The 27,906-nt window shown below is 48.4% G+C and overlaps 1 protein-coding gene across 1 annotated transcript; it reads right to left on the reverse strand.

Moving 5' to 3' along the window:
- Positions 1 to 3,595: 3,595 nt before the first annotated feature.
- On the reverse strand, positions 3,596 to 27,906 carry LOC121853319 (early growth response protein 1-like). The gene is made up of 2 exons (XM_042347371.1): positions 26,915 to 27,906; positions 3,596 to 8,907 (listed from the first exon to the last, which is right to left on the reverse strand). Exons 1-2 carry the CDS (start codon positions 27,135 to 27,137, stop codon positions 7,166 to 7,168), a joined length of 1,965 nt encoding a protein of 654 aa, XP_042203305.1. The 5' UTR covers positions 27,138 to 27,906; the 3' UTR covers positions 3,596 to 7,165.

The following is a 27,906-nucleotide window of genomic DNA, read 5'->3' on the forward strand; positions in this document are numbered from 1 at the left end:
ATTGGCTGAAAGCGATGAATATATTTATCAAAGATATAAAAGAGAAGACCAGCCTAACAGAGGAGGTGTCGAGTGAGGGAGAAGGAAGGGCACTCAGGCAGGGAAGTAAGTAAGCATTTACTGCGCCTGTATTGACAATGGCGAGTGTGTTTATCATCAAATTATGGCTCTGGGGACCAGCTTATCTTAATGTCTTTCTTCTGTAGGCGAGCATCAGCATTGAGCCCGGGTTCACAGCGATTCGCAAGACGGCTTTTTCTCCCTTAACTGAGGATTAGAGATCTATCCAAACTACGACAGAATCTCAAGACTCAATTTTGAAGCTAATTTTCCCGCCATATTTGTCGTACCAGAGCTAAAATGAACTGGTTGGTCGGGTTCCCAACTTCACCAAATACAGACGATAAAATCAACCCACGAACGCTTTAATGATCTTGATCGATATATAACGCAACAACCACCAACTCGTGTCCAGAGTAAGAATATCAGGAGGAAGATGTATTAGTGGCATGAGTTTAAGGCTGAGTGATGGTTAATGGTTAGTGGGTGAGTCAAGTACAAGACTTGGACTCGCTAGTGTGTACTCAGTACCTAATAAAGGGGTCTTATGTACCAGTAGGCTATTGTACCTATTGAGTGTAGTGTATGAGTGCGACTATTAATTCTAACTTAACCTAACCTAACCAACATTGCATCACCTAATTAACCTAACCTCACCTAATCTAACTTCACCTAACCAAACCATCTCTGCTAGCTTAGTTTGTCTAACCTAACCTAAAAGTTCGTGTTTGAAAGTTGCTTGTGTTGACAAAGATTCGGTCCAGAAGACAGATTAACGAGTCTTCTTATCAATTCTGTCATAGAGAACCTCGGTAAAAGTATCTCTACGTGTCAGCTCCTTTCATCCAGCTGTCCGTCAGTGGCGCTCTGTTTCCCTGCGATAACTTGACGACGTACAATCAGATCTTAACCAAATTTAGTCTAAAATAACATAACATAAAGACCCTGGAATAGAGAAGATATCAATCAATTTCGTTCGTATTTGACAGAGTTATGACACTTGGAACGCTAGGAAGTTTGTCATGTCATTTCATGTCATGTCTGGGTGGATGGGGAAGTGATGTTCTCTGGCACGTCTTCATGCACTGCCATTGTTGTCATAGAAGTGAGGGAGAGGAAATGTGTTTTGTGTGTGGCACGTTGAAGAGGTTATTATGTTTTTGTCTTGTCGTGTGTTTGTGTTGGGTATTTTTTAAGTGTCATTTTGCGTGTTCGAGAGAGAGAGAGAGAGAGAGAGAGAGAGAGGATATATTGGCGAGGGTGGGGTCGGACTAAAGTGTGTGTGTGTGTGTAATACATCAGCCAAACACACCTTACCCCAACACACCTCACCACCACACACCTCACCACCACCACACACCTCACCACCACCACACTCCTACCCACCACACTACCACCTCCCACCACACACCTCACCACCTCACCTCACACACCCTCCCACCTCACCATCACACACCCTCACCACCATCACACACACCACACATCCCACCACCACACTCACCACCTCAACACCACACACATTATCACCACACCTCACCACCATCACACCTCAACACCACCTCACCACCACACACCTCACACCATCCACACACCACACTTCACCACCCACCTCACCACCATCACACTCCTCTCTACACCTCCCACACACCACCACCACACCTCCACCACACACCTCAACACCATCACCATCACACACCTCACCCAAACAAAAAGATAATCCGTCATTCTTTTCCCAGTATCCAGTGTCGTATGAAAGATTACCCAACTTGGAATACGATAAGAAGATTCCGAACTTGAAATCCCCCTTATGGCAGATTAAACACTTACTTTTAGGGATTCGAATCTCTGCTGCCAAGAAGATTGTGGATTGTGTTGTCAGAATTCGATGTCTTCTCCATAGGTTTAGGGACTTAGGATTCGAACTCCCTTTGGGAATATTTTACAGGTATGTGTATTGAGAGAGAGAGAGAGAGAGAGAGAGAGAGAGAGAGGCCTCACTTTCATACAGTTGTTACCTATTGTGTATGTTTGTTGAGAGAGAGAGAGAGAGAGAGAGAGAGAGAGAGAGAGAGAGAAATGATATTCTTGAAGATACTGTATTAGACATTGTGTGTGAGTGAGGGTAATGACGAGTGAATATGTACAGAGGATAGCATACGTGGTAGGTAACACACACACACACATACACACACATACACACACACACACACACACACACACACACACCTCGACTCGTTGGATCACTTGTGGCCGCTGCATTGAAGTACTCCTCTTCTTCTTAATACTCCTCCTCTTCTTCCTTATCTTTTCCCCTCCTCTTCCTCCTCTTGGTGTATTTCCCCCTTTATTATGGTTGTATTCTTTTTACCTCCTCTTGTTTACTGTTTCTTTGTTGTCATATCTATTTACATTTTTGTTTCCTTCAGGTTTCAAAAGTTTGCTCTCGAATGAAAAAAAATCACGTTATAGTTCATCTAAAATAGTAACGTGTGTGTGTGTGTGTGTGTGTGTGTGTGTGTGTGTGTGTGTGTGTGTGTGTGTGTGTGTGTGTTGTCATGTATACGTAAACAAACCCAAATTGATCTAGTACTCGTAGTTGTATGTTCTTCTACCCGTCTACCCGTCTACCTTCTACCCGTCTACCTTCTACCCGTCTACTTTCTACCCGTCTACCTTCTACCCGTCTACCTTCTACCCGTCTACACTTCTACCCGTCTACTTTCTACCTATAGTTGGTTACATAAAAAGGTTCACGAGAGTTGTGTTAGATCTCCTTGAAGAGTTAGTGTTATGTTATGAGCTGATAGTGATTGTAACTGTCTCCTTCTTTCGTTTTGGCGCTGGTACTCTCTCTCTCTCTCTCTCTCTCTCTCTCTCTCTCTCTCTCTCTCGTTTTATGGAGGTTGATGACTTTTTGGTCTTAATTTTTTTGACACAATTTGATTTCTGGTAATTTTTATTATTTTTTGTATATTTTGCTAGTTTGTTATTATTGTTGCTATTTGCTGTTTTCTGCTATTGTAATTCATTTTTTTGCTTGTACTGTAACTGCTATTTTGACTCGTGGTAATTTGTGTTATTTTTTGTCTATTAATTTTTTGGTATTTTTAGTTTTTGCCTTTTTTCTTTCCTAGTGTATTGCTTTTTTTTTCTTCGCTAGTATCTCCTATTTTTTTCTTTATTAGGTTTACTCTTTTTTTCTTTGCTAGTTTGTTAATTTTTTTCCTAGTTTTTGCTTTTTTCTTTGCTTGTTTGATATTTCTTTCTAATTTTTGTTACATTTCTATTAGTTACTATTTTTTTTGCTAGTTAAATTTTTTATTTAATATTTAATCAAACATCATTACTTCTGGTATTTGCTAGTTTTAAATCTTTACATTTTACCAGTATCTATTTTCATCTCCTAGTTTGTTATTTTTGTCTGCTAGTTTATTCTAGGTTTTTGCTATTATATTGTTTTGTTTTTATTAGCATCTGTGTTATCAACATTATCGTACACCGCCAACAACAACAGGACTGAGGAAAAAACTGTACATTTCAGCATAAAATTATATTAGTATTTTACACGTATATTATACACACTTTATAACATTTAAAATTTTTGGTAAATAAATAACATTCTCAATTAACAATATTCCACAAATTTAATAATAGTCTGACAACCTTTTTTATATTCACGAAGGAACATTTATGACGTCATTCGTTCATTGACCAATAGGAGAGCGCCATCTAATGACGTCACAGAGTACAAGACACCACAACTTAAATTTCACAGTGAACACTCATGGCAATTGTTGTATTTCAGCAGTTTATCACCTTTTCTCTTTTTTTCACTGACAAAATTGACAAATTCCTACATAATTGAACATTGAACATTGATTGTCCAATTGACACTATTGCAGATTGTTTTAAGGTGAGGACTTGTTTATTTTTAAAGGGAAATAATGAAGATGTAGATGGTTATATGATGTACATGTCTTAGCTGCGAACAATGCGTGAAATGTGGCAATGATTTATATATATATATATATATATATATATATATATATATATATATATATATATATATATATATATATATATATATATATATATATATATATATATATATATATATATAATTTTTGTGCTCAATATTACAATACGTTTGGGGGAAGAGGAAGGAAGTTAGAGAGGGAACTTGTCTCAATGATACACAATTATAAAATCTGATTAATACATAGTTGTTTTAAACGTTGAAAAGTTGAATATACACACACTGGAAACTCTTCCTCTCGACACACAACAACAACAAACAAACAAACAAACAGTTGCCAGATACCTCAATAGAAAGTACAGCTTCAACGTCGCCACAATTCATGGACACCGTATATTTATGTTTTTTTCATATATATATATATTTATATATATAGACTCTCTTAAGACAAGTCTTGCTATACAGATATCTCAATGAACAGTACCTCACGTCACAATGGTCTGGGCACCTATTGTTTTATAAAGATTCTCTCTTGACAACTCTTCCTTTCTATACAGATATCTCTCAAAAAAAGGTTACCCCAACGTCACATTTCCAGGACATCGTGAATATAGATTCTCTCGTTAAAACAGTCTTTCTTCTATACACCAACAGATATTTGTACAAAGAATCAAGAACTCACAGGCATATAGAGTCATAAGGCGATTTTGTACCGTTAATTCCAAAGTCTTGGCAACGAGCGGAGGTTGAGGCAGTGGCCGCCTTCACTCTTAACATCACCCACCAATTTGTTTTCTCTATAAAACTTTAATATTTGAATTTATATATATATTTATATTTGTTTTTTCCTCTAACACATAAATTTTGCAAATATATACATCTATCCGTCACAAAACTTTGGATTTGTTTTTCCGCCTCGAAAACTTTGGGAATCGCATAAAAAAGACTTGCAGCTTCTCAAAGTCGAGGCGACGCGAAAAACTTATTATACTTGACACACGATCAGTAATGAATTAATTATATTATTTGGAAAATGGTTTGTGCGAGATGTGTAAAAAACTGATTGTGGAGAGCTGAGAAAGATGTGGCTTGAGGAACGTGTCTCACAAGAAGACATTGTTGGTCTGATTGAGAAAAAAAAATAAATGCTTAAAAATCCTCTTTGAAACATATACATTTTTTAATGTTTATAAAATGGAGGTTGAAGATGGGGCCACCCTTAACAGTCTCCACTCCCTATATCACACCTTTCCATATATCACAATGCCAGCCACAGTGTTATAGCATATAATATATTTTATCACTAATACTTATCACATTCTTGCCTACCTTGTTTATATCACATCAATGTTTCAAGGTTCATCCCTCGTATGTATACAGTATATAATGGTATCTCTATAGAATTGGTTCAATAAATCTACTTCAATTTCGTCTACCTGTGGCTGGATTCTGTTACAAGTGCTGCTAGATAAACCCGAGCTGTCTCTATGTCTGGACTACGGCTATAGTTAGCTGTGTCCAAGCAAATATTTTTTTTTTACATGGATTCCAGCTAATTTTAGCCGTAATCAAGCTAACTGCTAGCTGGGTTTTTCCTGGGCTCGGGGTGTCTGCCTCAAGGTGACACTCCCACTCGTCGCCAACTTTGCACCACCTGAGTCACTAGTGGTGTTGAGGAGTTACCCCCGGGGTCACCACCTGTGGAGGGAGAGGGCGCCACCACCTGTCTCTACCCACGGGGCCACTACCTGGAGGGGCACCATCTGTCCCATCTGTCTCTACCCCAGGGGCCACCAACCTGCGGGGAGGGGGCGCCACCACCTGTCTCATGTCCTGGTAGAAACACACGGTCTCTACCTCGGGTGTCAGAGAGAGAGAGAGAGAGAGAGAGAGAGAGAGAGAGAGAGAGAGAGAGAGAGAGTCTCCACCACAGGTTCTTTTAGTTTGTTGTGCCCTGAGGAAGATTTTGGTCTCTCTACCTTTTTGAAGTTTGTGGAGTAGAGAGATGGTCTCTACCTTGGGTTTCTGCCTCCTGAGATAGGGATATGGTACACCCTGGAGAGGTAGACCTAGGGGTGAGAGAGATGATCAGCCCCGAGAGGGAGAGAGAGGGAAATAGTGGGAGACACAGTCAGTTCGAGGACTCTTTTTTAATGTTTTCAATAATTCTCTTTGTTTTCGGACGTAAACTTCACGTAGAAAAATATAAATAAAAGTTGACAGCTACAGATCACAATAATGACGAACACAAATCACAATCTAACATCACATGGCATTCCAAATATTAGAAAACAACGAGTGAGGAGCACAGCCTGGTCAGTGACGTCACACACGACTTGACCAATGACGTCACAGCCAGGTTGGTGACGTCACCGGTCATATCAATGACATTACATTTCTTGTCAATGACACCACACCGTCCTGACCAACGACATAGCGGCCCGGTCAGTGACATCACAATGTTTTTGACCAATGACATCACGATTTAGTCTTTAACGTCGCTAAGGCCTGTCCAGTGACCTCACAGTCTAACCAATGACGTCACAGCCTGACCAATGACGTCACAGCCTGACCCATAACGTTACAGTCTGGCCCGTGACATGCGGGTGAGGGGGGCGGGGACGACCCTGGAGGCACCGCCCTCTCGCTCCTGGTGGGGGGGGGGGATGATGGCACTGACACTTGACACAGTTCAGGTTATGGCACGGCAAGACTGACACAGGAAGGTCACAAGAGGGGCGCCGAGGGCTCGAGGTAGACCCAGGGGGCGCCGCTCCGTCAGTGAGGAGTGGGGGGGACCTCCCCTTTAACAACACACACAAGAGTTGACTTAGTAGTGGAGGAGAAGGTCGCCACACTGCAGGGCCATGGCCGCCCTCCGCCGCCACTTCAATATACAAAAATAGTGGGGTTGAGGGGCGAGGTGTCGGGAAGTCGAGGCCCAGGGGAGACGAGGTGGCCGGTAGCCGCGGTGGTTACCGAGTTACTGGTTAATGAGGGAGTTAATGCGGGCATGGTGCTACCCCGCCCACACCTGGCCCGCCCACCGCCCGGCCCCGCCCATAAAGCTTAGTTAAAGCTTGTAAAAAAATGTCTTATGGAGAACTGAGGAGGTTGAGGTGGGTTTGTTTACACCGTCGTGACCACCACGCCGGCCCCGCCCACCACCCCCGCTGTCACCAGCTGCTGTTGGTGCTGCTGCTGCGCCGCCGCCTGTTGCTGCGCCGCCTGCTGCTGCGCCGCCTGCTGCTGCTGCTGGGTCTGAGGTACCGGCTGCTGCTGTTGCTGTGTCGGGACCTGCTGTAGGTGTGGCGGCTGTTGGTGCTGTGAGCTGGTTCCGGGGGCTGTGAGGGAGGCGCTACTACTACTGGTGGTGGTGGGTGGGGGCGGCGCGCTCGGCGAGCTCCCACTCACCTTTTTTAGCTTTTGTTTGAGGTGAACTTTCGCGTGTCTCTTCTTTTCGTCAGAGCGCGCGAACTTTCTGGAGCAAACGTCGCAGCAGAAGGGCTTCTCCCCCGTGTGTGTGCGGATGTGTGTGGTTAGGTGGTCGGAGCGAGAGAACGACCTCATGCAAATCCGACACTGGAAGGGCTTCTGGCCCGTGTGGATTCGGATATGTCGCGTCAACTCATCAGAGCGGGAGAACCGTCTGTCGCAGTTCTCGACGGGACAGGCGTATGGTCTCTCATGCACCGGCGTCTTGCTTGGCCGGTTGGGGTATTTTCGGGGCTTCACGGGGAGTAGCTTGAGGGGCAGCGGACTCTGCTGGTACACCTGTGAGAGGATCTCGTGTCCCTTGCTAGTCGACTGATTGTACTCGGCCAGGGAGGCAGCGTCCTGGTAGAGCGGCTCCTGCTTGGGCACCACCACGCCTGAGGGTCCCGGCACGGGCTCACTGTATGGCACTTGTGGGGACGTATAGCTGCCCACTGCATACTGAAACTTGTTGCCCACGCTGCTCACCATCCCTCGGTTGAAGTCTACCTGTATTGCTCCAGCCTGACCTACACCCGCTAGCTGCTGCTGTTGCTGCTGCTGTTGTTGTTGTTGTTGTTGCTGTTGCTGCTGCTGGGGCTGAGATTGCTGTGGCTGAGTCGGTGGCTGTGGCTGTTGTGGCTGCTGCTGCTGTTGCGTCCCTGGGATGGGCAGCTGCTGGGACTGCTGGAGCTGAGCACTGGTGAGGGAGGTGGTGGTGACGACGGAAGCTGAGGAACACGATGAGTAGGTGGGTGGCTGCTTGAGTGCCCCGGGCGACTGTATTTCGAAGGGTATGAGATCTGCGTTAGAGAGGGAGAGGGCCGGCAGCCGGTCTTCATAGCTGGTGGCAGGGAAGCCTCCGGCCACAGAAACTGAGGGATCCGACAGGACCTGATGGCCAGCGGGCTGCTGGAGGAAGCCGAGGAAGGGCGTAAGGACGGAGGTTTTGTCATGTGAGGTGTTAGGGAAGAGCCAGGCGCTGAGGGTGGTAGGGGAAGGCGTGGTGACCTGAGGACCTGTGATGGGGCCTGCTGGCGTCGCCGTCGTGAACGACCCGCGGTACTGTAGCTTCTGATTTTCTGGGGTGGATTGTGTGGTGCCACCCGCCGCCGCTGCTGACGCCGCCGCCTGGTGGGGGAACATGGTGGTGTCAGCTCCACTCTCCCCCGGGGACCCACAAGGGCTGACCAGCACCCCAGGAGACACGCCTCGGGGGCTGACTGTGGCCTCCTGCACCTCCTGCTTCACGGCCTCCTGGTGAACAGGGGTGGAGGCCGGGGTCGGGTGGAGGTGGTGGACAGGTTGTAGATGTTCCTGGTGGGGGAGTGAGGCGGGGGACGGGGGCTCCCCCACTCTCGCCGGGCTGCGCTTCTCCTCCGCGCTGCCCACCGAGGCTGTAACAAACAACAACAACACGTTAATATCAACAACAATACTCTACATGCAAACAATAGACATAACTAAAGTAAAATAGCAAAGTGTTAAAGTCTTACTTAAGAGGACAGAACCTCCGTCAAGTAGAGAGGAACAATGTTTATTACTTGATGCTTCACTCCTCAGGCCTCAGGTGCAGACACTGTCTTACGTAACAATTTTCTTATACTCAATAATAGAATGTTTACAGTTTGATACACATGTGGGGATTCACCAAGACACGAATACACCATAAACAGAAGACAGAAGACAAAGAGAGGAAGAGTAAAGATGAGAGGGAAGCGGGGCGGGGGAGGGGAGAGGGTCATGAATGAGCCGGGTCGTGCCTGCCCTCCTGCCCGCAGCTTGTGCCAAGGAGTAGCCGCCTGCTGTTGCCGCTGATGAAGACTAACAACAACGATTCTCCTCATTTCCTAAGGAAGCCATGTGTTTTGTTTACACTGTGGCTCCTGCCCCCCTCCCTCCCTCACCCGTCCACCTCTCCCAAAACTCGCTAAAGTCTGTGATCAGCTGAGCCGGTGTGTCGGGCCCGACGATCGTGGTGTGTGGTGGAAACGTGTGATTATCCTGTTGCTCGCAACCATATTTTATTACCACTTTCAATTGGATTAACCAGTCCACGTGTTAGGAGGCTTGCGCTACCCTGGGCCCTCGTCCCCCACCTACCACACCCCCTGGCCCTCCTTCCCTCCCTCCCTCAACACCCCTGACTGCTTCCACCAGTTTTCGTCCGCTGTAGAGGATGGCACTCTGACCCTAGATCGTAGGGATAAAAGGGTAGGTTTAGCGGGCGTCCGGGAGCGCCAGGCGAACGAACGGAAGGCGATGGTTGGAGGCACAAAACTCGCAGGGTGCCATGAGGAGCCTCGTCACGCTCATCCTTCTCATTTTCAACATCATTAAACTTGGTGCTCACCGTCTGTCTGTCTAGTGTTCTATAGAGGCACTGTAGAGCTGCCAGGGTTTAGGAAGTTGGCACTGTATTGCTGCCAGGGTGATAACTGGCACTATAAAACCAAAAGAGCCAGACCCTTGAACCCATCAAGACCATCCAGGACCAAGACCATCCAGGATCAAGACCATCCAGGACCAAGACCATCCAGGACCAAGACTATCCAGGTCCAAGACCATCCAGGACCAAGACCATCCAGGACCAAGACCATCCAGGACCAAGACTATCCAGGACCAAGACCATCCAGGACCAAGACTATCCAGGACCAAGACCATCCAGGACCAAGACTATCCAGGACCAAGGCCAATCAGACCAAGGCGGCCATCCAGGACCAAGACCATCCAGGACAAAGACCATCCAGACCAAGACCATCCAGGACCAAGGGCCAATCAGACCAAGACCATCCAGACCAAGACTATCCAGACCAAGACCATCCAGAACCAAGACCATCCAGGACCAAGACCATCCAGACCAAGGCCATCCAAGACCAAGACCATCCAGACCAAGACCATCCAGGACCAAGACCATCCAGGACCAAGACCATCCAGGACCAAGACCATCCAGACCAAGACCAACCAGGACCAAGACCATCCAGGACCAAGGCCATCCAAGACCAAGACCATCCAGGACCAAGACCATCCAGGATCAAGACCATCCAGGACCAAGACCAACCAGACCAAGACCATCCAGGACCAAGACCATCCAGACCAAGACCAACCAGGACCAAGACCATCCAGACCAAGACCATCCAGGACCAAGGCCATCTGCCACATCAAGACCATCCAGGACCAAGACCATCCAGGATCAAGACCATCCTTCACGACCAAGGAGGCCACAACCTAACACCCACAAGATTCTCAGAGACGACCTTCCAATGCGCTGGAACGAATGATCTAAAATGTACAGGTAACACCCACAGGTACATCCACAAGTAACACCCACAGGTAACGCCCACATGTAACACATCCTCGAAGATTTGACTCGAGCACAACCTCGACTCCCCAACCCCCTCAACAAGCACAACCCGACTCAACCTCAGCAAGCACAACCTCGACCCCAACCCCCTCAGCAAGCACAACTCGACCCCCAACCTCATCAGCAATAACTCGACCTCTAACCCTCAACAAGCACAGCCTCGACTCGCCTCAACAAGCACAATCCGAATCAATCCTACAACAAGCACAACCTCGACCCCAACCCTCATCAGCACAACCTCGACTCCCCAACCCCTCAGCAAGCACAACCCGACCCCAATCCTTCAACAAGCACATCCCGATTCGCCCCCCAACAAGCACAACCTCGACCCCTAACTTCAACAAGCATATCCTCAACTCTACTGAATACATCCCGCACGAGGACCAACCACCAAAGAGAGGCCTGAGGCACAACCCAGCGGCCTCTATAAATCAGTGGCACCGATGGGGGTCCTACTGTCTTGAAGAGCTCCGAGGTCCTCCCACAGGAAGTTGTAGATAATAAGGCTGTGTTAAAAGAAAGGGGCGGAAATCTTTACACTACACGATGTCAGCTGGTTGCATGGCGGGATGTCAGCTGGTTGTAATGGTGGATGTCAGCTGGTTGTGATGGTGGATGTCAGCTGGTTGTAATGGTGGATGTCAGCTGGTTGTGATGGTGGATGTCAGCTGGTTGTGATGGTGGATGTCAGCTGGTTGTGATGGTGGATGTCAGCTGGTTGTGGTAGTATGTATGGTCGTGTAGTGGGAGTGGGCTGGATGCAGTGTAGAAGAGAGAGAGAGAAAGAGAGAGAGAGAGAGAGAGAGAGAGAGAGAGAGAGAGAGAGCAAGCAATGCAATTTCCATATACACAGACAGCCAACCAGTACAAGGACCTTAAATATAAGGGGGGTAGAGGAGGGAAGAGAGGGAGTCTGATCTTGTATGTGTCCCTTGGCATCCCATTGCTGACACTGGTCCACTGTTACCAAATTCTCCCTCCTCTTTCTTCTCCCTCTTCCTCTCCCTCCTCTGAACAACACTCTACCATTAGGTATATTCTGCTGTCAAAGTCGTCATGAAGGAGTTATAAAGTCATGAAGCATGCCCATCCTCGGCAACACTCCAGACACAACCCCCCCAAAAATATCACCTCAGATACGACCCCAGATCACCTCAGCTGACGACCCCACCCCTAGTGATTAATCTACACCACCCTAGGTACGATTCCCTAGGTACGACCCCTACACCACCCTAGGTACGGCTCCTGCACCACCCTAGTTGACGACCCATGCACCACCCTAGTTGACGACCCCTGCCCCACCCTAGTTGACGACCTATCCTCAACAGTTTCGGACAAAAGGGTAAAACAATTTGAGTGGAATTTGTTCTTAATATCTCGTCTGGTCGTTAAGCCACTTGGTTTCCGTCGAGTTTGAGCCTTAAGATAATGCCTCCCTTCCCTTCCACCCTCCTTTCCTCCCTCCCTCCCTCCCTCCATCTCTTCTTCCTTCCATCTAACCCTCCCTTTCCCTCTCTCTTTCTCCCTCCATCTTATCCTCCTTCCCTCCCTCTCACCCAACCCTCCCCACCTCCCCCCTCACCCTCCACGGAGCTGACTGACCCGCCATCGTCAAAACACAGGATAAAGGTTGAAACAATTTAGTTAAAAAGAGACCCAAATTCTCCTCTCCGAAATTCTCATTGTTTCCGCTCCTCTATCTCCAGGGTCGTGGTGATGGTGGTCGTCGTGGTCGTAAGTGGTCGCAAACGTCATCTCCGCCACTCCGACATTTTAACCTATTTAACTCATCACTTTTTGTTAAGTTTGACTGCGAGAGCTGAAGCACGTGTCGAGAGCACCGTCTCTGTTTGTGTTGTTCGCGTGATGTTTAGTAGTAACGTTACAAGACACTACTTCGGTACTAACGGTTCTGAGCACGTCGTTGGTGTGTGGGGGGATCTGTTGCTTGGGGATGGTGTAGTGGGAGATCTGTTGCCTGTGGGGCCGTGTGGGTGGATCTGTGGATGGTGTTGCTGTAACCAGGCACGTCACCCTTTATTTCATGTAATCAACACGAAGATCATATTTACCTTTCCTTCAATAAGTAATTCTACACCGGTTAGGACTTTTGCTCCCTCCCGCCTGGTACGAAGGTGAGAGAGAGAGAGAGAGAGAGAGAGAGAGAGAGAGAGAGAGCATGGTAGCTCCACAACACTGCCCTATATGACAACTTCCGACGCTCCCCCTTATAAATATATATATGCATGTAATAATGCCTGGAGTCGTACCCTACTTCCTGGAGGAGTGATGAGGGGAGGTGAAGGGGAGACGAGGTGAGGGGAGGTAAGTGGAGGAGCGAGGAGGTGAAGTGAGGGAGGAAGACAAGTAGGTGAGGGGGAGGTAAGGGGAGAAGCAAGGGGGGAATATGAGGGGGAAGAGAGGAAGACAAGAAATTAGAGAAGGGAAAGGAGAAGAAAAACGGAATAAAAAGGGGAATATTTTCCTCACATCCCAGACCTGTAAAACTGTTTGCCACGACAGACTGTCTCGTGTGTCTGCCTGTCTGTCTGTGTCTCTCTGTGTCTGTCTGTCTGCTGCAGGCGAAAAGTCTAGTTCAAGGGCGTGGTGATACGGGAAGCGGGTAGAGGTGAACATGGTAGTGAAGGGGCACTGGTGGAGGTGGACGTGGTGATGAGGGGCGCGGGTGCGGATGGGCGTGGTGATGAGGGGTGCGGGTGCGGATGGGCGTGGTGATGAGGGGCGCGGGTGCGGATGGGCGTGGTGATGAGGGGTGCGGGTGCGGATGGGCGTGGTGATGAGGGTGCGGCGGATGGGCGTGCGGATGGGCGTGGTGATGAGGGGTGCGGGTGCGGATGGGCGTGGTGATGAGGGGTGCTGGTGCAGATGGTCGTGGTGATGAGGGGCACTATGGAGGTGGTACATGATGAGGGCGCCCCTCATCATGTACCACCTCCATAGACGTGGTGAAGAGGGTATGGTCAAATGGGAATGTTTACAGCACACCCTCTTAGAGATCCGCCACCCCTCCCTCCACCACACCCCTTCTCTTTACCATCACCCCCCTCCCTCGCTCTTCACTCACTCCCTTCCCTCTCCCTCCAGTCTCTCCATCCTCATCCCCCACCCTCTCCCTCGTCCCTCACACACCCCCTCCCTCATGTCACTGGGTCATTCATTGTTTTCAATCGGATTATGTGATGGTTTCTTCCTCTACTTGACATTCCTCTGAGCTGTGCCAACACCATCCCTTCCCTCCCTCCACCGCACCTCTCCCTTCCCTCCCTCCACCACACCTCCCTCTTCCCTCCCTCCACCCACCTCTCCACCTCTCACCGCACCTCTCCCTTCCCTCCCTCCACCACACTTCCCTCTTCCCTCCCTCCACCTCCCACATTCTACCCTCCCTTCTCTTCCTCACTCCACCTTCCCCTCTCCCTCCCTTCAACATCTCGTTTCCTCTCCCTTCTTCCTGACGACTCCTCCCTTCTCTCCCACCTCCTTTCTTCACGACTCTTCAACGAGTCCTTGACGACCATTCCTCGACCTTTTTGGAGTTATGGTTGACACCCTCATGTGACCTTTTGGGATGATTGCTGACACCATTCGACCTTTTGGGATGATTGCTGACACCATTCAACCTTTTGGGATGATTGCTGACACCATTCAACCTTTTGGGATGATTGCTGACACCATTCGACCTTTTGGGATGATTGCTGACACCATACGACCTTTTGGGATGATTGCTGACACCATACGACCTTTTGAACTACCATTGACACCATACGACGCCGTCTAGATAGCTGCAGACATTTTGATACGACCTCACATGACCTCAGACGATTGCCACATGACGCCAGAAGCCTCGACTTGATCTCAGACGCCTCCCAGATGACTCAAGAGGACAAGCGCATGACCCCACACGACCTGATACTCCACCAATACACCTCCACATAACCTCCAACAGACGCCAACATGACCCCAGACGTTGCCAGGCACCCCCCAGATGTCTTGGGGTCCCCGTCTCAACTGCCTCGTCCTCTAACGCTCATTCTAATTTGTGCCACTCGACCCATTGACCTTCATGAGGGTCTCTTGTGGCCCCACCAGAGTCCTCCTGCCCTGTCGCGTCGTCGTCCTCCTCCTCCTCCTCCTCGTCACATCGTCGTCTGATCGTCCCCTCTGTGTAGGCAGTCAGTCATTCCTCCTTGCTGTTCGCCTGGTTTCAACCTCGTCTGCTCTACTTCACTACCTCCCCCCCCTCCTCCATCTCTTCCTCCCTCCCTACCTCTCCCCCTCCATCTCTGCTTCCCTCCTTACCTCTCCCCCTCCATCTCTGCTTCCCTCATCCCCACAAACACACTTCTTCACGCCTCGCTTGAAGGAAGGAATTCACGGGAAGGAATGAAGTGAAACATGATATCCCACTTTTTTTTTTCTTTCGAGTCCCTAAGTTTAAGTGCGAATTTCTTAAAACACAAGCCAGGAACTTCAGGACTAACGAAGCGTCTTGAGGACTTGATCATAAGACGCAACTCTGAGACATAACCCAAAGTTGTTAGCAAGAGAGACCAAGACAAGTTTTCCAAAGTAGTTAACTGTTAAGAGACCAATCGCATGCCTTGACACCCTCGCATCACCATAACAAGCAATTCTGGGTCACAGCCTCTTAACAACTCTGGGTCAATTGAACTAAAAGTCGAACCATTTAGCTAAAATCGTCCAGTCACGGAACCTGGTGAGTAATCATAGCAGCTTTAAGTCTAAAAATAGACCAGAAGGAGGTTGAGGAGGAAGAGTAGGCGGAGGAGTAGGAGTAGGCGGAGGAGGAGGAAGAAGAAGAAGAGGGGGAGAAGGAGGATTAAGGCGAGGGAGGGAAGGAGAGAGAGAGAGCATACCCAGATAGGTCAACATGTAGTTTGTTTGTTGAATATTGCCGAGTTGTGTTGTCTCAGCCGATACGAACGACTCATTCAGAGGAAAGAAAGAACAGCTTCATAGACATAGGAGATATAATAATTCCAGGAAATAGTGAAGAAACAAGAAATAATAAGAGAAACGTCAACACAGAAGAAAACTCAAGATAGTAAACAACCCAGGAGTTACATTCATAGAGTTGACTGCGGTTATTTGATCTCCAGTCCGGGGAAAAATAGTGTGTGTGTGTGTGTGTGTGTGTGTGTGTGTGTGTGTGTGTGTGTGTGTGTGTGTGTGTGTGTGTTTGTGTGTGTGTTATTGTCAAGTGCCACATGGGAAAATGCAAGTGCCAAGTGTCTTTGACTAATATGGGAATGCCACGAGTCACTGTCAAAATGCGAGTATTTAGGTGTCAATGCCGAGTAAATGTCGAGTGAAGGTGTTGTAGAGTGCCAGCCATCCTCCTCCTCCTCCTCCTCACTGGCACCAAACATCATAACAGTGCCAGCCATCCTCCTCACTGGCACCAAACATCATAACAGTGCCAGCCATCCTCCTCACTGGCACCAAAGATCAGTGCCAGAGTCGTGTTTCAGGTGGTGTGAGGAGTAACCTTTAGTGTAGGTGAGTTAGGGTATAACGGAGGGGTTGTGTGGCGGTCTCTTACTCACCACCACAACCTTCCACATAATTACCATGTGACATTTGAAATCCATCCTGGGATAAACAAATGCCGCGGTGACCCGGATGTGAGGCTGGAGGTCATCCGAATACGTGTCGGGCGATTTCGTCTTCATGACTCACGAACGAACGCTGCGCCATCGACGGCTTCCGCATGCGAGATCGGGCAGAGTCTTCTGAGAACTAGGCGCTGTTGGAAGGGGGAATGAATAGGAATTTGTGATGGGATATCACATTTTTTTCGCTGGTGGTGACTGCTGAGGCCAAGGTCGAAGGCAAGGTTTCAGTGGGTGGGGAGTCGGGTGACAGGGTGACTAGGAGAGCAGAGATCGTGACGTCACGCCCCAGCTGACTAACTCATCACTGGCCGCCAGGGGGCCGAGAAAAACACCGCGCTGCCAGCTTCCTCGCGTCGTTAATGACGTTGTTAAATTGATCAACGTCGTTCCCGTGACTCTCTGCCTTCTCCTCCGTGATGTAATGAAGAGTTAATCACAGTCTTCTGAAAAAAGAATGAACACAAAGTTCCAATGCGAAATGTCCCAAGCCTAACGCAAAAAGTTAAAAAAATACAAGTTCTTCTAAAAACTAGTGCACAATAAGTCCCAATACGAAATGTCCTAAATTCTAGCATAAAAAAAATCCAGTACGAGTTCTCCTAAATACTAGTAAATACAGAGTTCCAATACGGGTTGCAAGGAGGGGGAGAAGGAGTGTTGTAGGCCGGAGTGAGGAGGCAGATATTGATAACTAGGCTAGGACTCGCGCGCCGTGGCCACAAGGACAGTACCGGCCCAGGGAGGCAGGCTTAATACACCCTCACCACAACCATTATCTTGTGAAAATAAGAATCTTAAGAATTGAATACGATAATCAAAATAATAAACATATTGGAACACATTAGTACTAATAGTAATAATGGCAAATAATAATAATAAAATCTAATAAAATAAAAACAACAAAATAATAATAATAATAACTTGAAAATTAACAAAAGACCCACTCATGAAATAATATACTAAGCAAAGCAAAAACAGAGATAAAAACAAAATCCAAACAATGAAAATGACGAAAGCGAAACAAAGAGACAGACAGAGACAGACAGACAGACAGACAGAGACAGACAGACAGACAGACAGACAGAGACAGACAGACAGACAGACAGACAATGGGAGACACGGCATCACCTCCACCGCCAGATGGTCCCCTACTAACAGCTGGGTCCTCGTGACGTCACAGGTCCGGCAACATGGCTATCTGGTTACTGCTGTGAATCACGCTTGAGGGACGCACTCACGGACCTGACGCACGCATACACGCAGGGGCAGATAGACGCAGAAGTAGACGGTCTCATAAATAGATGGACGCACGCATGAGTAGACAAATAAACTCATGCACAAGCACAGACGCATAAACAAACTTATGGATGACCAGACGCACACAAAAGCAGCACGCATGAGACGCACGCATATAATACACAAATCTATGCGTGAGGAAACAAACTTGTGTATTTGAACGTAATACAGGCAAGTCTACGTGTGTCAGCGTCTGTCTGTTTAGGTAACAGATTATTAGGTTAAACAGAAAAAAAAAACATTCACCCCCTCCCCCTCTCACTCACCCCTTTCCCCTCTCACTCACCCCCTTCCCTCTGCTACCCCTTCCCTACACCCCTCCCCCTCTCACTCACCTTTCCTCTCCCCCCTTCCCTCTCCTCACCCCTTCCCTCTCTCCCCTCTCACTCACCCCCTCCCCTCTCACACACCCCTTCCCCTCTCACACACCCCCTTCCCCTCTCACTCAACCCTTTCCCTCTCACCCCCCTCTCAACCCCTACCCCTCCCCCACTAGCCTTCCCTCTCCTCACCCCTCCCCCTACATGATCAATCGCAATTTCAGGTAATTTTGATATCGAATGACGTCACAGAAGCTAACAGTATGTATACCCTATTGATTAACATGACCGGGCGACCGACACACACACACACACACACACACACAGCGAACCTTTATCCACTATAAAATTGGCCTTCCAGAGCTTAAAGTAGGAGTGTGACGTCAGAAAACACTATTACGACAATGGTTTTAACAGAATATAAAGAAAGAAGCCAAACAAGAGAGGGAATAGAGCTGAAGAAACAAAAGAAGATCGACGAAGTACAAGAAGGAATACTTTAATAATTTCAGGTGATGGATAGAAAACATACGAAGACTTAAATGTTAATAAACAGTGTATAGATAGAAACAAAATATAAAAGGATTAGCTTGATATAACAAAAGACGATCGTTAAGTGACGAAAATTTATGGAGCAATTTATGTATTCCGGGAGGGTGAGCTGTGGTATCGGTTTGAATACCACACAGTAGTGTTGGATCCTGCTGGGGTGTGTCGTGTCGTGTCGTCTATGAAACAAAAGCGAAGCGGTGCCCACGTAGCAACACCAAGCCTGGACCTTCCATTGACGTGACGACCCATTGACGACGAGAGGAGGGTGGGGGGGGGAGAGGAACGCCTTCAACAAATTTTAGACTAAGAGAAATTAATGGAGATGTGAAGAGAGAGTAAATCACTTGTCAGCAGCAGCAGGTTCACGTGCAGAGATAGATAGATAGATAGATAGATAGGTAGATATAGATAGACAGATAGATAGAAGGAGGGGAAATAATTTGTCAGAGGATAGACAGATATTCTTAAAAGAGAGAGAGAGAGAGAGAGAGAGATCAGAGGATGAATAAACAAAGAAACTGAAATATAAAAAGAGTTATTGAGCGATAGACAGATAGAGAAAAAACATGAGCTTGTTCAACAAATACATGGACATATAAAGAGACGCCCTTAAAGCTGCAATGTGAGGATGGTATGAATGGAGCAGGGAGGAGCTGTCTGACGCAGGCGCCCTTGTGCTGCGGTAGTCTGGTCGATAGATTCTGCTGGCCTACTGCTGTTCTCTCTCCCTTCCTCCACCCTCACATTCCCCCCATCTCTCACTCCTCTTGCTACCTCCTCACTTTCTCCTTCTCTCTCTCATCCATACACCTACACATACTGTGAGTCGCCTGAACCTCTTCCAACAAACAAGTCTCATTCAACGTTGTCAATGGTCGTTGTAACATAAGCAACATTAACCCGGACCTAAACCTTCAGAGCGTCGTGGTTATCCCTCCTCCCTATCCTCCTCCCTCCCTAACATCCTCCTCCCTCCCTCCCTTCCTCCCTCCCTCCTAATATCCCCTCCCTCCTCCCCTCCCTCCTCCTCCCCTCCCTCCCTCCCCCTCCCCTAATATCCCCCTCCCCTCCCCTCCTCCCTCCCTCCTCCCTCCCCTCCTCCCTCCTCCCCTCTTCCCCCTCTCCCTCCCTCCTAATATCCCCTTCCCCCTCCCTCCCTCCCTAATGTCCCTCCCCCTCCTCCCTCCCTCCCTCCCCCTTCCCTCCCTCCCTCATATCCCCCTTCCCTCCCTCTCCCCTTCCGTCATTCACAACATTCTTCCCTCGTTCATGAAATTCAAAACAGTCGAGAAGATTCAAATGTTTCATCTTAAAATGATTCCTTGTTTCAGTCTTTCGATTGTAATGATTTAGTTACGGTTGCTGGTAAGATACTGATTTCACATCAACTATCTTTTGTTGGTCAAGATAATCAACCAATGTCGTTGTTTTGGTCAATTTGGTGGGTTTCCCCCCCCCCTCCCAAGAACATCCAATGATTCACTGTTTCAGGTCTCAATCTCGAAACACCGGAGTCGAATCATGAGTCGAGTCAAGGCGCCGTTCGAAGCAGCTTTCTTCGTCCATTCATGAAAATCTCGGAATGAAGTCAGTGAAGCTATCTGTTTACCTGCACCAGCTGGGACACACTGTTGTTGTTTGTTTGTTGTTGTTAGTTATTGTTGGTGGTGGCTGTTGTGTTTGTTGTTGTTATTGTTGGTGGGGGTTGTGGTGTTTGTTGTTGATGATGTTGGTGTGATGTTCGTTATTGTTTTTGTTATAGTTGATGGTGGTAGTGATGGTATTTTTGTTTTTGTTGGTGGTAGTTGTGGCGGTGGAGGTGTTGTTGTTTTGATGTTTTTGTTGTATCATTTCATGGCTTTGTCTTTAGGGGAAGATTTAGTGTGTGTGTGTGTGTGTGTGAGTGTGTGTGTGTGTGACGAAGTTTACAGGAACGTCACACTCTTTGTTCTCCAGGATGTCTTGTCTGTGTTGTCAGTGGGTTAGGGTGGGTGGGTGTGTGTGAGGCGGGCGGGGGTGCAGGTGCTGGGGTGACACGGGTGTGGTGCGGAAGGAGGAAGAGTCATAATGGCAACCAGGGCCACGGGGGTTGGCACTAGCAGACTCAAGCATTAATGTCACCGCCACCTCATACTCCACTCCTCCCCCTCTACCTTCCTTCGCTGCCACCACCACTACCATCTCATAGAAATTGTGGTGGGTCATGGTTGCTGCCAATCAGCTGCATTAATTCACTACATCATAACGTGTTGGTGACCTTAGGTGTCTCCAGGTGTCCCTAGGTTACTAAAGTGTGTGTTTGTGCCTGTTGACGGCACCTGGACCACGTGAGGTGACGTCACAGGACGTTTTTCTAGCAAGAGCCACCCTGATGGTCACCCCTGACTACAGGCCCTTGAGATAGTTCCCCGTGACGACGGTCCCCTTAACAACTTCCTTATGACGACCTTCCAGTGACAACGGGTCCTGACATTGGCTCCTTGAGGAGGTCCTCCTGACATCGTCCTCCACATGGTAAAGAAGATGCGTGACGTGGTAACAAGGGGGACGGAGGTAAAAAAGAGAGGGTTAGATAAGAGGAAGACGGGATTTGGTTGCGGTAAAGGGAGGATCAGGCGTGGACGGCCTCTGGGACAGAAAGACAACAGACAGGAGGCTGTGATGGACGGCTCCTCCTCCTCCTGCGTGTGTGTGTGTACCAAGTTTGAGCGAGGCTGATGACACCTGCATCCTCTGACATCTTGACACTCGCAGGTGTGTGGGGGGTGAATGAGGGGGGAGGGAAGTAAGGAGGGGGAGGAGGGGGGAGGACAACATACAGCGGAAGGAGTAGTCAGAAGTGAATTAAATCAAGAGGAACGATTTCATTGAGAGAGAGAGAGAGAGAGAGAGAGAGAGAGCCTTCCACGCCCACCACACTGTGTCGCCCCTCACGCCCAGGAGACGTCTGCTGCTAGGTGAGAAACATACCAGCAGCAGACGCCTCCTTGGGGTGGGACGTCTCTCTTGGCCTCGTGAATACATGTAACTCGTCGAGGGTTTCATGTGTTCTTAAGACCTGGCACCTTGAACACTTCTCACTGATGTACTTCCCTCCCTCCTCCTCTTGGAAACTACGTCAGTCTGCCACCCCGTCAGTTTCCTTCATCGTCGTGGTGTTATGTTCATTCATGACGGGGCGTTCATTCATGGGATGAGCGAGGCGGCGGAACATTCATTCATGAGCACGCAGAGACGCCCTCACAGCTGTGTCTGGGAGACCACACCTGTGAACCACACCTGTGACGCCCCTCAACAAGTGTGTGTGGTTGGTGGGGCCGGCTGCTTAAAACATAGTTGCTCTACAGTAGTTCATAGCGGACGCCTGGCAGCAGCGACCACTCGTCTACTGCGGCAAGATGTATACATATCGACCCCCTTGTAGACCGACTAACGCTGTCTTGAACACCATCTATCTGATCAATATTTCACGTGTTATGTAAACCCTAACGGTACTCACGGAGATCTTACACCCTAGACAAACATTTAACTGTTAACCAGACAATAGTAAAAGCACGGTATATCAACACAAGTAATGAAATTCATGGAAAATAAATGACTTCGTCGAAAGAAGTAACAAGTGATAGTCGGCGCGCGCATTAGTTCTGAGTTCACCTGCACCAACCAAGAACCGGATATCGTAGGTAAAATATCCCCTAATTGCTCTCGTGTACACCTGACGTCAGAGAAAATTGCAATTAACCTCTAAAATACACTGCCCCGCGTATGCATTTAGGCTAATTTTCGGCGAATTGCGAGTGATGGTATCAATAATGAATGGTGTAGTGACGTCACGCTACGTCACGGAGGGTCGGCTCGGGATTGGTGGAGGGCCGCATGCTAGCACTTGCCATGCCACACGCACAGCCCTTTAACCCCCCCCCCCTCCCCCTGTCCTCTTAATAACCCCCCTCTTCCCCCTGGCCATTAAACCGGTACTGAAGGGAATATTTTATTGTTTTGTCGGCAATACATAGACTGACTCTCAAAAGCTGTTAATGGTAGTGACGGCAACACAACATCTTGTCGAAAACATGGTTAAATTTGTTTAATAGACAGTAAAGGGGAATTGTAGTGTCGTTAAGGACAGATTTAACGGTAGATGTTAATTGATAAATATAATTGAGATGTCGTTTTAGTTAATTAAATAAACATAAAACATTACTCAAACGCGTCAGTTAATCCAAGTAAAAACAACAATACATATTTACGTATCAACAACATAATCTAAGCACACACACACACACACACACACACACACACACACACACACACACACACACACACACAGATCAGACCACAGAACAGATACTAATGGAGATTTGTTATGTAGGAAGAGGAAAATGAGTAAAGAAGGAAAGGAAGAAAGAGAGAGGAAGATGGAAAGATAGAAAAAGTTGCAAAGAAGATTAAGAAGGAGGAGAATATTTCGAAAAAAAGAGGCGAAGAAAAAAAAGAGAAAGAGAAGAGAGATAAAGGAGAAATGGGAGGACAGGTAAGAAGATGGATGATGAGGGGAGGAGAGGAGAGGACTAGAGCATTCCGCCACGACACCTCAAGAATGTTGGCTCCTGCATGTGTCAAATTTTCCCGCGCTAAACTCTTTCCCGCGTAAATTATTTCCCCAAAAGCCCGGGAAACGAAAAGGGTGCGGACGAAAATTTTGTTGTGTGTTACTAAAATGGCAGTTGTGTTGATCGCGGAGCATCTACAGTGAAAAGTAAACAGAGCTTTAGGAGTTTGGGTATAAGGTGACGTCACAAGCCGTCTGGCAGGGTAGCTGGGCATGATGCCAAGACCGTACAAACGAACACACACGTTATTGTTGCCAGGTTTCCCCAGATACACACACTAACAGGTCACTACCCTACTTGCATGTATGCTAGGAGGCCACTTGTATATTTCTCTATTCCTTAATAAACACAACAAATATTATGTGAGTGAAAATTCATAAATGTGTAACAAACATTGATGAACGTTGCTTAAAAATTAGGTATTAAGCGCGAGGGAAGAGCGGGCAACCCTCCACCACTACGTCATCTTACATCAGCGACCAAAATGGAGGTGTACGTCACTTTACGTTGTGTTCCCGCCACTACCTGGCCAGACAGCAGCGCGCATACTAATAAGCTGTGACGTGGTGGAGGCGTGGGCGAACTGGTTCCTCAACACTGACCAATTACTTGTGATGCTCCGCCATGTTGTCGCTGTTGTTGTGGTGTTTACCCCCCCCCCCCCACGAACCCTCCCTCAGGTACAAGTGATCAGAAAAGCTTCTTATGTACACCAGGTAGGAGAGTGTGGCGAGGTGTGTTATTGTTTGGTAAGAGAGAGTCCCACAGCCCAGGGTTTAAACAAGGTTATTCATGACCATGTTAGAGCCACTGACCACACGCTCATGGTAATGTTACAACACCCAGATGGTTATCGTGAACCACCGTGTTTTTTTTTTATCATTAATCTCAATATGGCGAGTTACTGTACAGTTAGTTTAAGTTAGTGCCCCGTGGGAGTGTCAGGGAGTGTATCTTATAAGGGACAATCTCAGTACAGTCGACACGTGTATATATTTCTTGATGAGGCTGCAAGGATAACTGTCCGTGCACGTTTGGTATAAAAAGATGACTCGTATCACATTAAGATCACCAAACAACAACATGACTCCTGCGCTAGGCGGTCAAGGTACAAGACTCTTGTTATTGTGGCAACTGCAGGTGGAGCTGTTGCCAGACGCCACCAGCTGGAGTGTTGGCGATAAGATGACATCACCGGGCTACGTCACCTCACGTCATGGCTGTCTGGCCTAGCGAGTTTCGTAGCCCGGGTAGCATCCTCACCTCAACCATCTTAAGAAACAGTTTAGCCGCCGTTCATCTGTTTCTCCCTGGATAATGGCAGGAGTTAGGCCTCACATGGAGACCGCCGCAGTATTAAAGGTGATAGTCCATAGGAAGAGGTTTGTTGTTGTCACTCTTCATACAGCGACTCGCCTGCCCCAGTACATCACAGTCATAACGCCATCTTTACGTTATTATAGAAGAACACAGTAGAAATACAAGTGATATACGATATACACATCAAATATAACACGGGGAGGGGGGCTCTCTCGCACGATAAGAAAGACTTTAAAAGATGTCGTCGAACACAAGTAAGATTGTTAGCTTCCGTGAGGGGTAAAACACGCGGAAAAATGCTCACTGCCAGGCCAGAAACAGCCCAGGAGTAGCTAGTTGGCGAGGCACCACCTTGGCTAGCAGCAGGAGAGGCAGCCGTCAACACAACCTACCACAATGACATAACACCACTATTTTAAGGTCATCGTGGGCCTCATATAGACATGGCACCGAATTCTTTGGCAGCCTTCTCGGGCAAAATGGCCGGAGAGACATTAGTGTTGGCAGAGGTTGGTGCTGGGCTGAGCCGTGGCCCAGCATCATCGTCCCTAAATAGTGACTTACAGCTGGCGCCAAACTGAGGTAGTTTAGGGTACTGTTGTTGTCCTTCCTCGCCTGTACGTGTACCAGTGACTCCCACCTAGTGTGTCTCAGTGTACTAGTGGCCCCACCTAACGTGTACAAGTGGCTCCACGTATATTGTTAGTGTGTACTAGTGACCCCACGTGGTGTGTATCAGTGACCGCCTACACCAGGTGTAACACAGTAGTGACTGTGTGGTGCACACTCGTTATGGCTGGTTGTGGTGAGGCAAGCTCACAGCACAGTACAGTGTTGGTGGAGGCTGAGATGACAACATGAAGCTGGTCACACCAACAGCTGTGAGCCACAACACAGTGCAGGTGGTTGGGTGTGGCCACAAAAACTATGACTTTGTAAACACACACACACGTACACACACACACACACACACACACGTGCACAATCTCCTTCCTTCCGTTTTATCTTTCACAAATACAGAACGATAAAACTCGTAACAACTTCCGCCTCGGCGATAAGCGTTATCCTGGCAGGAACCTGGAGATAAGGTGAGCGATAACAGGTGATACAGTGCGACTCCCGTGGCCTTGGGCTTTGGCTCTGGCACATCTGTTCCTTCACTACACCTTGATTTTCGGAATTCCTTGTACGTACACACAGCACCGGGCATCACATACGTACACACAGCACCGGGCATCACATACCTACACACAGCACCGGGCATCACATACCTACACACAGCACCGGGCATCACATACGTACACACAGCACCGGGCATCACATACCTACACACAGCACCGGGCATCACATACCTACACACAGTTCCCTAGGAGAGCCAGAGTTCACTGTATCACAAAAGACCCGATAAAGTGAGGTGGTTGAAGGCGTCAACACTAACTGTACACATTACAGTAACTTGCCACCCCCAAACTCCACAGTCACCAAGTACTGGGCTCGACAACAGTTCCGAGAAACCCAGGGTTCGATATTTGTTATCTTGATCACACAGGTTAAGGTGTGATAGTGTGTGTGTGTGTGTGTGTGTGTGTGTGTGTGTGTGTTTTCTACTAACCATTCCTCTATGAACGACGGGCGACGACACCTCCCATGCATCAGGACACACTAACACACGGCCTTGTCACCAGTTACAGGGTGTAGGGGGTGATCTAATACAGGACCCCAACACTGGCTGGCGGGTGACACCACAACACTACTGGATTCCAGTACCAGCGGGTAACACAGCACTGGTGACCATCACAAGCCCCCGCCTCACCACCTCTCCCTCACTGCCAAGACCCCCACCGGTTGTGTAGGGTAATCACTTGAGTGGCGGGTTGCACTAGGTTAGGGTATCACTGGGTAAGGTAGGTCACTAGGTGGGATTGGCACTATGTAGAAAATGTCAAGTAGGGATCTCACTGGGTGGGGATGTCACCAAGTGGTAGTGTTACTAAGTTGAGGATGTCACTGTCTGGGGGTGTCACTGGGTGGGGATGCCACTAGGTGAGGGTGTCACTAGGTAGGGGTGCCACTTGGTGGAGGGGGGTGTGAGCATGCGAGGGGGAGGCCGTGGGGCACGTGTGGCTCGGGCGAGGGGGCAGCGGGCACTGGGGCAGGCAGGCAGGGCATCCGTGGGCAGGATTCACAACACGCGGTGAAAGCGGAAGGAGTGGGAGGGTATAGGGGCGGGGCTAGGCTAGGTCAACACTTGAGGGGGGCGGGGCAGCGGGGTGTACACCTACCTGTGATGGGGGGCGGGTCTGGGAGAGGCTCTATAGGCCCGAAGAAGGTCGGCATCTCTGAAGTAGTGACGGGAGTGTTGAGACATTCCTCCACAGTTCGGTCGTATATGGACACTGTAGGCAGGGGTGATGGTAGACACTCCCCGCTCTTGCCAAAAGTGTCAAAGCTCACCAAACTGAACTGCACGGCAGGGGACACCGAGTCAATGCCGTCCATAATCATATTGGAAAAGTTTAGTTCGTCTTCACTAGAAGTATGGGTGTCTTCAGGCTGTGGGTGAGTCGACCCCGAGCCTGATATGGTTGAAGGTGGCAAGCGCAAGAGGCAACGGCGAGCCCCAAGCGACCAAGATTCTTCCAGTGGAGCCAAGGTGACGGCAACTGGCACCTCCGTCCTCAACACTGCCACGATACTCACTGAACACCTCGCGGGTTTGTCCCGCCAGTTTTATGAATGGGACTAGTGCTCCTGGCCCAGCCAATCAGCGCGAGGTACCGTGACGTCACTGAGACGTCAGCTCTATGTTCTCCGTACTCGGGGAGCGAAAAGTCGATAAGTTGCAAGTTATTCAAATCCTGAGTGCGCAACCTTACGTTGCGGCTTAGTTATGTATTATTTTGTCTTTGTTAACACAACAATTGCAACAAAAATAAAAAAATAGACCATATTTAACCTTTATCAATGTGTTTGTTCTCCACGTGCAGTTGAAACCACGAGCGGTGTGTGGCTGCCACTACGTCACATCGCCGCGCGGCCTCATAACCATATTTGGTAACCCGACTCAGACCCGAGCGTAGCCGAATGTGTGACGTCACCCCCGCGCTTCTTTGAGTTTACTTTATCCTGTAGAGCAGTATGTAGGGTAGGTAGCCACTGTAGAGCAACTTATATCAGCTGTGTCTCACCTCCGGTAGTGCCAAACAGTGCCTACTTACTGCCGGGCCTGACTTGTGAGAAGTGCCATGACGAAGACACGGAGCTGACGGCAGCT

This window comes from Homarus americanus, unplaced genomic scaffold, assembly GCF_018991925.1.
Source record: "Homarus americanus isolate GMGI-L3 unplaced genomic scaffold, GMGI_Hamer_2.0 scaffold12810, whole genome shotgun sequence".
NCBI classification, from domain to species: Eukaryota; Metazoa; Arthropoda; class Malacostraca; order Decapoda; family Nephropidae; genus Homarus; species Homarus americanus.